General features: G+C 41.3%; 1 protein-coding gene across 2 annotated transcripts in view; it reads right to left on the reverse strand.

The window, feature by feature from the left end:
* Positions 1 to 12,594, reverse strand: part of vps33b (VPS33B late endosome and lysosome associated) — a 39,658-nt gene that overhangs the window by 9,993 nt on the left and 17,071 nt on the right. For both annotated transcript variants that reach the window (XM_033643461.2, XM_033643470.2), the window contains 10 exons: positions 9,707 to 9,811; positions 9,499 to 9,589; positions 9,333 to 9,410; positions 8,358 to 8,431; positions 2,537 to 2,623; positions 2,359 to 2,449; positions 2,201 to 2,275; positions 2,002 to 2,066; positions 1,851 to 1,905; positions 301 to 347 (listed from right to left, as the gene is read on the reverse strand). In XM_033643461.2, coding sequence (XP_033499352.1) covers positions 301 to 347; positions 1,851 to 1,905; positions 2,002 to 2,066; positions 2,201 to 2,275; positions 2,359 to 2,449; positions 2,537 to 2,623; positions 8,358 to 8,431; positions 9,333 to 9,410; positions 9,499 to 9,589; positions 9,707 to 9,811 — 768 coding nt within the window. The remainder of the gene's footprint in view (positions 1 to 300; positions 348 to 1,850; positions 1,906 to 2,001; positions 2,067 to 2,200; positions 2,276 to 2,358; positions 2,450 to 2,536; positions 2,624 to 8,357; positions 8,432 to 9,332; positions 9,411 to 9,498; positions 9,590 to 9,706; positions 9,812 to 12,594) is intronic.

Here is a 12,594-nt window from a genome sequence, read left to right on the forward strand (position 1 = left end):
ACGCATTGGCTGAGCTGAAATCTTTTATCTCAAGGGCTATCATCTGCTGAAGTCCTAACTTTTAAACAGAATTTTTCTATTTTATCTACGTTCAGATATCTGTTAATAGAGATTAGCTGAAATCACATCTGGACCTACAACAAAAAGTATCTATGTTCGTGTCTCTAGTTGCTAATCAGATTGTAAACAATGACCAGCGCACAATTGGCCCGGATATCTGTTATCTGGATATCCCCTGGGAACACAGGAATCCCAGAAATGGTGAAGTAATGAACCATTCTCAGACACGTTAAATCTCACCTGTAGATATTGTGCTTTTAATGAGCGGTAGTCTTTTGGCAGAAGTCCTGTGAGAAAACACCATCAAACAGTTACTAATACAGCATAAAAATAATTTCAGCCTGTCTTACATATAAAATTACACAGAACAGAAAATTCAGTGAACCACTTCTGTATTTGCTCCCATTTTTCATAGGTTTAAATTGAAGATCTAAGACTTTCTTATGGACTTATGAGGTACATCTCTCTCAAATTTTGGTCACAAATATTTGGTAAAATCCATGTTAGTGAGCACTCCTCCTTACCACACCTCACAGGTGTGTCATATCAAGATGCTGATTAAACAGCATCATAACTACACAGGTGTGCCTTGGGGTGGTCACAATAGATGGACATTCTAAAATGTGCAGGTTTATCAAACAACACAAAGCCACAGATGGAGTGTGCCATTGGCAGGCGGACTGCAGGAATGTCCACCAAAGCTGTTGCCCATGAACTGAATGCTCATTTCACTACTATAAGACGTCCCCTGTGAATTTGGCAGTACATTCAACTGCCCATGTGTAACCACACCAGCCCAGGACTTCCATAAGCATCTCAGGGAAGCTCAACTGCATGTTCGTCGTCCTCACCAGGGTCTTGACCGAGAGAGGGCAACTGCTGACCATTGATGGCATCTGGCACTATGGAAAAGTGTTCTCTACACAGGTGAATTCTGGTTTACAACTGTACTGGGCAGATGGCAGATGGTGTGTATAGCACTGTGTAGGCAAGCGGTTTGCTACGGCCAATGTTGTGAACAGAGTATTCCATGGTGGCGGTGGGGTTATGGTATGGGCTGACATACGGACAACAAACACAGGTGCATTTCACTGATGGTAGTTTGTATGCACAGAGATACCATACATCCGCTGCCACGACCTCATGTTCCAGCATGATAATGCATAGCTACATGTTGCAAAGATCTGTACACAATTCTTAGAAGCTGAAAACATGTTGCATGGCCTGCATACTCACCAAACATGTTTTGTATCGGTGTGTATGACAATGTGTTCCGCTTTCTGCCAATATCCAGCAACTTCAGACAGCCATTGAAGAGGAGTGGACCAATATTCCACAGGCCACAATCAACAATGTGATCAACTCTATGTGAAGGAGATGTGTCACACTGTGTGAGACAAATTATGTCACACCAGATACTGACTGTGACCAACAAATGCATTTCTGTAACGCTAGTCCTATGAAATCCTAATAAATATCTTTTCAAACTGCACATTTTAGAGTGTCCTTTTATTGTGACCATCCCAAGGCACACCTGTGTAGTAATGATGCTGTTTAATCTGCATCTTGATATGCCACACCTGTCAGGTGGATGGATTATCTTAGAAAAGGAAAAGTGCACACTAACATGTATTTCATCCAATTGGCAACCAACCATTAGAGAGAGACGAGTATCTATTGAGCGCAGAAAAAGGTCTTAGATCTTTAACTTGTACCTGAAAAAAATGGGAGTAAAAACAAGTCTTGCATTTAAAATTTCTATTCAGTTTGAATGAATAAGGAAAACTGACCATTTTCCGTGATAGACAGAAGACAAAGCAGCCTCAGACTTTCTACCATGGAGACCTTGAGAAATTTAAAAGATTAAATATTTTTCAAGCACAATATTATTTGTATTTTACCTGTCACTGTATCAGATTGTGACTCTGTGTTTAAACACACCTGTCTGTTGATATGCTCCTCTATGAAGGAGATGCTCTCACGGATTTCAAATCCATCAAGTAAAGCTGGAACAGAAAACAAATCTCCATCAAGATTTGTATCAATAGCAACACCTACAAAAATATGCAAAAGCAACATCAATTATCACATTTAACTATAAACCTGAATCTAATTAAAGGAAAGTGTAGATTATTCTTACAGTGTTCTGTCTTCAACAGCTCCTGAAAATCCTGCTTCGTTTTCTTCTTCATTATTGATTCACTAGCACCAATGTCTAAAAGAGAATGTGCTTTTCAGCATATACTACCTGAGACGTGACAATCAATGTGATATACAGTATACTGCAGCAACGCTCACGTAGGCTAAGTAGGCGATGTTCCTGTTTTAACCCTTTTAGTTCTTCTGCAACAAACGTCTTCATCTGCTTTATGTCCATCCCCTGACGCTTCTGTAGAATTAATAAAGAAGAAAAACTGTTAGCTCTGTCAGCCAGCTTAGTTATAGTGACTGATGAGGGTAAGACACATTTACTCACATCATACGCAGTCTGGAGATTCCTGGCTTTCTGACTGAGGAACCCAAAGACGTTGGAGAAATGCTCATTTCTAATTTCACTGAAGACCTACAAGACATGAGAGTTCAAACAGATGTTTATCTTAAAGGTCGACTCCGTCTGTGTTCCTCTCAAAGATTGTGAAGTGGGGATGTATGAGGTAGGTATATTCTCACTGCTTTACCTTTCCATGAGGGAACTGAAGCTGTTATCTCTGCTCTCTTCTTTGACAAAAACATCTGTCATTTTATCTTGCAGAACACGGGAGCTGCTAGTATATATACACACGTATACACCAACTGGGAACCAACTTTTCAGGTTACAAACTAAATTAAAGCTGCAAGCCGCTTTGACCGGGCCCTCGCTCTCCCGCGCTATCGCGGGGGGCCAGCAGCACGCATCACTGAAGCAGGTATGTGAAAACTCAGAGTAACTTAACCCGGACGTGGTGTGACGTTTCATCTTCGTACTCCAAGAAAATCCCTATGGGGAGGGTTTTTTGAAAATTTCAAGGGGGACTATAGAGGCATTTTGTCCCCCCCCATGGGCAACGGCCCTATCAGATGTAAGAGCTCGCCATTCTTGGCCTGTGTATCAATTTTGTGAGGATATGAGGTCGCTGAAGCCATCAAAAAGCCAACTGATTTGGTGGCAAGGGCGGCGTCATAGCCGCCACACCCCTTGACATAGAGAAAAGCTTTTAATAACTTTTGATCAGCATGGTCTCAGGGGCTGAGGCTGCCGAGCAACCAGGGGCTGTGGGGAGACCCAGAGCAGGCATGGATTGGTGGTGTAAATGTGGGGCTTGCTGGCCACTTTATTAGGTACACTTGTGCAATCTAATACAATCCAATACAACAGCTCTGCCACACATTCTACGTTTACAAAGCTTTTACTTTTTCAGCTTTTGTCAGAAAAGTGATTATTCTACTTTATTATTGAGGTCGTAGTGGGTGGTGTTGGTGTACTGGAGTGCAATATATTTAAAAGTGTTCCTAATATTTGTCCCCCTCAATTAGACAAAATTAGGAGACCACCCCAGTACACCACCACCATTCACTATGACCTCAATAATAAACAAATTAGAATCACCACTTTCTAGACAATGTCAACAATAACCGAAAATGTATAAGCTTCGGGGAAAAAAATCATGGTATAGTCGTTCTACTGGATTGCATTAGATTAGACAGGTGTACACAAAGTGGCCAGTGACTGTATGTTACATACATACAGTATTTCCTCAAATAGTAGCCGGGGCCACTATTCACAAAAAAATAATTTGGGACCAGGCTACAAATAGGGGCAGGCTACTGTTTGAAGGAGGCTTTTAATAAAAGAAAAAAAAAATCACAGCCAAATTTGAAAATACAAATACTGTATTTTTTTTTAAATTGAAACAGCAGAAATATTTATGTAAACTTGTCTTTACAGTAAAAAACATTTTTTTCTAGTATTACAAATAAAGTAATGTATTATTTACAGTAACAAACTTTACTTTAACAGTAAAAATAGTTTTTGGTGTTTTTGTAAATCACCACTATTTACTATTTACTACAGCACAGTGTACTAGTTGTCCTGCCTTGAAACAGTGAATCATCTCATCCTCTGTCCCATCTGCAGCCACCGTGATGCCACACACATGCCACAAATTAATTTGAAAACAAGGCTACATTCATAATTATGGCAAAAATGGGCTTCCATAGATAAAAAGATGGTTACGGTAAAAATATCAGTGCTGGCTAGTTTTACGCCCTGGGCAAACCATCCCTCGGCGCACCCCCCCGCCCCCCCCAACACATGCTATATCTTGTTTTTTTCAGGACAATGTGGGCTATCCATTTGCCATCCTTTTATGTCCTTCTATGTGCCTGTATTTTATATAAATTTTTATATCAATGAAAAAAACAAATTTGTGTTACTAAATTCTTACATTTTTACATGTATCTCAGCATAGCAAGTTGGAAAATGACATATTCTGCCATATCTGAAGAGGGGAGACTGATGGAGTGTCAACTGGACAATATGGAGATATTTGCATCTTGAAAGCTGGACTACAAGTGTGGATAGACAGGGAGAAACACACGCAAGCCTAAGACGTGGTAAGATACGATATTCCTCACTATATGAAGTGACTGATAACAAGATCGGTATAATGGGCTGTAAAGAAATTCGTCAGGTTTTTATTTTGTAGACAATTAATCTGTATTTATAGCATGATGGGATGACAGCACAATGATGTGTGGTATCATTGGAAAGCTCTGCTCCTGCGCTTTCATGTGATATGCATGGTATTTCTGTGTGATGCTGCATTCGCGAGTAATCCATCCAACAATAATGTGTGTGCAGAGCTGTATGAAAGCTCTGTTATACATAATTTTAGTGTATCTTTATCATTTTTTTCACTGTGAAAACATTGGACTACCGTCAAGTGCTTGGTCTTGTCTGGTCGCGGAGAAAATCCACAGAGAAGAACAGGTGTGAATTTGGACGGACTATGCGTCGTTCGGGCCCATAGGGTTAAAGAGCCTGTAACCGTAACAACTGTGTGGCACAAACTCAGTGCTTTGGTTATAAATAATGTCGGGCTCGGTTCGGGTTCGAACAGAAATATGCGGCTGTGCCGCACTCTAACACACACACACACACACACAAACACACGGAAAACCGGACATTATCAGTTTATAAAAAAAGACCCGGACACCTCGGACGGGACGTGAAAAGTGGACATGTGCGGGCAAAAGAGGACGTTTGGTCAGCCTAACGCCGTTAACGTTACCTAACACAAAGAGAAATGTTAACGGCTCGTTTCTCCTCTGACACGCCACATACCTGTGTTCCGCCACTGCTCGGTTGTCCAGGTACTGGGCAGTCATGACACCAACCAAAGAGAAAATTACTGGACCTGGAAACGGTAAGCCGTTATCTTGCCTTTGTCAGCTGCTCTCATGTTCCCTCCTTTTGTGAAGGTCTTGTTGCCGTCCTGTGCATACCAGGCGTCATATGCCCCGCGGCATATTCCCCCGACATTTGTTCGGAATATTTCAAAATGTCTAGCTTTAAATGAACACTGAAGTTGCGTCTTGTCGCCATCTTATCTGTTTACAATCAGCTGAGAGTGTGCAACTGCGCATGTGCGGTCTCTTGTTTTTAGGAACAGCCAAAGATCACCTGGTGGCAAGATAGTTATCTACCAGTATTCATAAACAAAAGAATATTGGTCATGGCCAAGATAAAGATAGATAATTATGTACAGTTAATGCATTCAAGGTCTTCTGACTCTTTAAAAGTTGACATGGTGTCTCTAGCTCAAAGTATGAGGGACAAGAAGAGGTTGAAAGTCGATGAGTTTTGAAGAGGATTTGAAGATTTTCCAATTTACTTCCATTCACACTAATTAGACTGCCACCAGAGCGCCACCTATTGGCCGATTTGCACCGAATTTTGCACAAACCCTCATCGGGCCATGGAACACAATCAGCAAAAGTATTGTGGTAATCGGAATGTATTTGGTCAAGATATGAAAGACTGTCTGTTTTGAAAACAATGTGCAGGAATTTGTTGTTTTATATTTTGGGCGTTTTTTGGACTATCAAAATTCTTTTAAAAACCTTTTGTCAGGAGGGTCAACAGATGCTTCATGCAAAGTTTGGTGCAAATCAGTGAAATCGCCTAGGAGGAGTTCGAAATAGTAGGTTTTTCATTGTTTGCGATTTTGCAAATGGAAATTTAATGCAAAAGTGGGCGTGCCTTCCATCACACAATTCAGCTGAATTCAGGGAACACTGAGATATAAAGTTTCAAAACGTTCGACATGTTACATGGGAGTTGTGGGCCAAAAACGCTTTTGCATTGAAAATAGTGCCACCTGCTGGTCATATTTGGTGTGCGAGTAACAGGGGCCAGTCTACACCACCCCTATCAATTTCATTTCCACAAGTGTTATGGTGTTGGCACAGTGCCAAATATTAAATTAGACTGCCACCACAGCGCCACCTAATGGCAGATCGGTAACTCCTTTGTCAGATATGCTCAGGAGGGCATTGACAATAATTGTTCTAAGTTTCGTGTTAATCCGAGCAACTGATGTTGAGATATAAAATATTTCAATTTAAAGAGTGCCACCTGATGGTAATCGCCTGACATTTTGCACAGAACCTCAGGGACTCATGGGGAAGTAGTAAACTGAGTTTCATGTCATTCAGACACACCAATGGGGAGATATGCAACACTTCCTGTTTTGTACCAAATCTGCAGGAAGCTGCTATTTAATAACTTCAATATTCTTTGGAACATCAAAAATCTTTTAATAACTTTTTGTCAGGAGAGTCCACAGATGCTGTGTGCAAAGTTCCATGCAAATCGGTGAAATTGTCTAGGAGGAGTTCGAAAAAGTAGGTTTTTCATTTGTTGCGATTTAGCAAATGGAAAGTTACCGCGAAAGTGGGCGTGGCTTACACCACACAATTCAGCTGAATTCAGAGAACACGTAAATAGAAGGTTTAACAATGTGCGACATATTATGTGGGAGTTATTAGCCAAAAACGCTTTTGCATTGAAAATAGCACCACCTGCTGGTCATTTTTGGTGTACGAGTTACAGGGGCCAGTCTATACCACCCCTATCAATTTTATTTCCATGAGTGTTATGGTGTTGGCACAGTGCCAAATATTAAATTAGACGGCCACCTGAGCGCCACCTAGTGGCGGATCGGTAAGTCCTTCGTCACATATCCTCAGGAGGGCATTGACAATAATTATACCAAGTTTCATGTTAATCCACCCAACCGATGTTGAGATATAAAATACTTCAATTTAATGAGCACCACCTTGTGGTCATCACCCGAAATTTTGCACTGAGCCTCAGGGCCTCATCAGGAAGTAGTAAACTGAGTTTCATGTCATTCGGACACACCAATGTGGAGATATGCAACGCTTCCTGTTTTGTACTAAATCTGCAGGAAGTTACTAAATAATAACTTAAGTATTCTTTGGAATATCGAAATTCTTTTAATAACTTTTTGTCAGGAGACTCCACAGATGCTGTGTGCAAAGTTTCGTGCAAATCGGTGAAATTGCCGAGGAGGAGTTCGAAAAAGTAAGTTTGCGACATTTTGCGAATTTGCGGGAAAAAAAAAAAAAAACGGTAGGCGGAAATGGCCATGGCCTATACACGAGATTCAGCACAATTGACTGAACGCGGGGATATAAGGTTTTTGAATGTGCCACAAAGTATATGGGAGTTATGACCCAAAACGCACTTTCCTTGATTATAGCGCCACCTAGTGGTGACCACGTGCAACCACCCAAAAATATCGAATTTCGGATCCAGCCGGACGAATGTGGAAAGTTAGAAGCATTTTGAAATTTGGGAAAGGGGCGAAATTGGGACACGAAATGTCGGAATAATAATAATAATAATAAATAGCGCGATTACAATAGGGTCCTACGGACGACTTCGTCGTCGCTCGGGCCCTAATAAAAAATCCTTGCATTTCAATAGGGTCCTCGCACCGCTAGGTGCTCAGGCCCTAATAATAAAAAATCCTTGCATTTCAATAGGGTCCTCGCACCACTAGGTGCTCGGGCCCTAATAATAATAAACAGCGCGATTACAATAGGGTCCTCACGGACGACTTCGTCGTTGCTCGGGCCCTAATTATTTTTGGTCGAAATGCTCTGAACAGTTCAAAATTAGATGCGGGAACCGGAAAGGAACTTGTTTCTGTTGCAGACCTGCCAACCTTGAAGAAAGGTTATGAGTACCACCTTACCCGAAACTCGCACTAATGTCAGCACCAACCTACCTTATCCTGAGAGTTCAGCATGACCTTAATACTTTTGTCAGAAGACGAAACATCAGGTCCAAACTCCACACATCCTGCAGGACAGATGCTGTGATGAGACAGCGACATGTTGACAGTACACAGCAAATCTGCACCAGTGTCACTACACAACTGGAATGTTTTATTCTACAAGAAATCAACACAGCCAGAGCTGTGAGTATTAACTCACTAATTTTATTTTTAAATTCCACAAAAGACCAGCTCTAAAACAATGTCTTCAAGTGTCTTACTCTGTCTGACAAAAATCCAAATAATATACTGACTTTGTAATAGTGCATCATGGACAAAATGCAAGCCAAAAACAGCATCTGACAATCTATAAAATAAGCATTTTAAAAAAAAAATACAATAGCAATGCCAAAATATAATTTTGTCATATGATATTCATGATTTCATATTTTGTGATCTGATTGACTACAGCCTGGTTAATGGCCTGTATTTATGGCATGCAATCCAATGATTATTTTATACCTGTAACGTAGCAAAATGTGTGCCTGTGTTCAATGGTGCTGCTCGTGATTGGTGGGATGAGTATGGGAAGGGGGAAACTTGATACCACAGAGATCTCACAGCACATTCTCTAGCAGCAAATGATGTCACCAGCACAAGATGGCAGCAGCTGTTTCTAGGATATTTTGGGTTCAATTTTGTACACAGAGTAAGTGGAGACCCTAACCCTCTTTATATGCAGTCTATGGTCATGACAAGAGAAAAACGCAACTAAGACAGCCCAGACTGCGTTTTGTGACCACCCTCACACCACATGATTGAGATTGTGGGAGTGTGCCACAACTAACAAAACTCTCAGAATCTATCCCAACATTAGAAATCCATCTGTGACAGTGAACTCACTTGAGAAGTGGTTTAGTGTAAGACCGGCATAATGTGGACAAAGTCTCAGCAGACAGACATTCCATAGTTTGCTTTGATACCCACCACATTTGATTCTAAAAATATCATCCACGAGTCCCTCATAGACAACTTGTGAGCACAGAGGAGTGACAAAGTCCACATCTGCAAACACAATGACAGTGTTAGGGAGGACAGACAGAACAGCTCAGCATGTTATCCACTGATATATTACAGATATGTGTCTTCTCACCTCTGTCAATGAGAAAAACCTTTCCTATTTCAGCTATACGAGCTTTTTGTTCTCCCTCTTCCACCTGCTCCCTCCACGACTCATATGCCATCTGGTACCAGACAGTTCACAGCAGACACATTGTCTCACATAAACCTCAAACACATCACAGTGGATCTGAGAATTCAACTAGATTAAATGAGATTTTTGGTCTCCCATCATACTGCACCTTGGAACATCGTCCAATCCCGTAGAGCTTTGAGAAAGGGCCGTAAAGGGAGTGAAGGAGGTGCAGAGCGCTGCCAGCTGTCCTTACCCAGCGCTGGTCCCCAGCCTGAGGGATCAAATACAACCCAATGAATCTGTGCTGGTACTTTATTACTACAGTATGTGCTACAATTATGTTTTACTTATTAATACAATGGTTCAAATTGCTTCCAATGCTGAAACAATTCATCAGTTTTTGTTGTTTATTTACAGTTTTCTAATGCTTATCTTACTATATAATGACGAAAATTCTTGTCTGTGGGAGTGTCTGTGTGTGTGTCTGTTTCACGTTTTTCTCCTCACTGACTTGGTCAATCCATGTGAAATTTGGCAAAGTGGTAGAGGGTCATGGGAGGATGCGAATGTAGCAATATTACATCAATTGGCCAAAGGGGGGCGCTATTGCAACCGATTGAAATTGCAAACTTTGAATGGGCATATCTCATGCCCCGTATGTCGTAGAGACATGAAACTTTGCACAGAGATGCCTCTCCTCAAGAACCTATAACTTTTGGTTATGTAGATTTTCCGCCAGTTTGAATCTTTTGAAAAACACTTCAAATCGATCTCTTCCTAGGAAGTTTGACCGATCTGCATGAAACATGGTGAACATAATCTAGGGACCAATATTTAAAGTTCCCTCTTGGCAAAAGTTGGAACTCTTACTAAAACTGAGCTTCTATAAGGCAATAAATATTGCGGAGGGCGTGGCTCATCGCATAAAGGTGTATAACATCTCAAGGGTTTCACCGATCACCACGCAACTTTGTAGGCATATGACCACACATAATCTGAGGGGACCCCTCCATTATTGACCCAATTAAACAAAATGGGGGCGCTAGAGAGCTAATTTCTTATCTAGGCCTAACTGCCAAATTGATCTTTACTACAGGACTCCTCAAGGTGACTGGAGAAATTTAACTCTAATTGGCAACTGGGTGGCGCTATAACAACAGAAAATGGCTAAAATGTGACCGATTGCCGTGGCTCCCCCTGTGGCCGAATGTTGGGTTTGTTTTCTAATTTTTGGTATGACTAAGTCATGGTACGGTATGCTGCTGCAACAAGGGCTAGCCGCATCTTTCCCATGTGAACTACCAGTGCGCCCCACTTTTAAGTCAATACAACATATAAACACTTTAACTATCTGCCCTTCAACGTGCTACCTCAACTACTAATGTACAGTTTTAGCCCACTATCTATCCCACTATTGGCAATGGTACTACTGTACTTTCAATAAAGCAATCATACTATCAAATTCACAAACACTCTGTCTGAATACATTGCTCTTCTTAATGGGTTCAGTTGACTATTTAATCTGCAATTTCCTATGACCTGTATCCCAAACACGCATCATGTGAAAGTGTTTGTGGGCAACTGTGTACTCAATGGGTATGGACTAGTACGCTATTCATCAAGACCACATGACGTCACAGTGTTTTCATGCCGCCATATTTGTGTCCACTCACAGCAGTAAGGTCACAGGTCACAGCGTTGTCACGTTACCAAAACAAGTAGAGTAGAAGGAAAATCAGCGAGAGACCAAAAATTTATGTTACTTGAAGGATGCCAGGAATATGTTGCACTGTTGCGCAGCTAACGTTAACTCCAGGTTGTGCAGTCAACACTTTGTGTCCGGTAAGTCCTCAACTCTAATTTTTATTTTAGTCTTTGAAAACCCCTTACAAAACACGCGAAACATGATTAACTTAAGATGCCATATGATTAACGCCGACAGCCCGACACTACGTTACCTAACGTGATGTTAGCTACCTCAGTGGAGATTCACATTGTCTTATGCTAACGTTAGCTAACTTTATCTGATTACAGTACACTCAAAAGCTTGTGGTTTGAGCTGATGTCAGTCACTAATTAACTATTTTTCATACCTACACTTGTCGTGGTGTGGGTCCTTAAATATAATACACACTCACCGGCCACTTCATTAGGTAACACTTGTGCGGTCTAATGCAATCCAATCCAATGGTTATGCCATAAATGCTATTTTTACAAAGCTTATACATTTTGGGTTTTTGTTGACATTGTCAAAAAGGTGATAATTATACATTATGTTTATTATAGAGGTCATAGTGGATGGTGCTGGTGTACTGGAGTGCATTATATTGTGTGGTGTTCTCACAATTTTGCCAACAAAAACTGAAAATGTAAAAAGCTTCATAAAGTAGAATGTATGACAGAGCTGTTGGATTAGATAGCACGGGTGGACCTAATGAAGTGGCCAGTGGACGGACCGACGGACACACACACACACACACACACACCGTGTTGCAGAGGTTAGCGGACAAAATACTGTTGAGGGTACTAAATATGGGTCGCAACCAATTATGGAAATTTTTAACAAATATCGTTGTCTTTCCGTCTCGTTTAAGTGTGAGGTGTGTACTGCCATAGCAAAACTGAGGGGTACAGTCAAATCGGACACAAATATGGCGGCGGTCTCGTCGACGTGACGTCACTGGTACCCATGAATACATTGCTGTACCTAATAGTTCCAAGCTGCATCAAAACATTGATGTTCAAATTCTAAATTAACATTCAAATGCTTCACAGCTTTTATTTTTTTTCATGGTTTGAACCCAGTATTTCTGCACAGTTGCAGATGAAGGTTAAGGTACGCTCACATTAACAGTATTGTACGGGGCGTCGGTGGCTTAGTGGATACAGCAGGTGCCCCATGTACAAGGCTGTTGCCGCAGCAAGTACACACAGCGAGTTCGAGAATAGCCTGTGAGGACTTGCTGCTGCAACAAGTATACACAGGCTGGACTACTACACACAGTGAGTTCGAGTCCAGCCTGTGGCCCTTTGCTGCATGTCATCCCCCCTCTC

Source organism: Epinephelus lanceolatus, chromosome 2, assembly GCF_041903045.1.
Source record: "Epinephelus lanceolatus isolate andai-2023 chromosome 2, ASM4190304v1, whole genome shotgun sequence".
NCBI lineage: Eukaryota > Metazoa > Chordata > Actinopteri > Perciformes > Serranidae > Epinephelus > Epinephelus lanceolatus.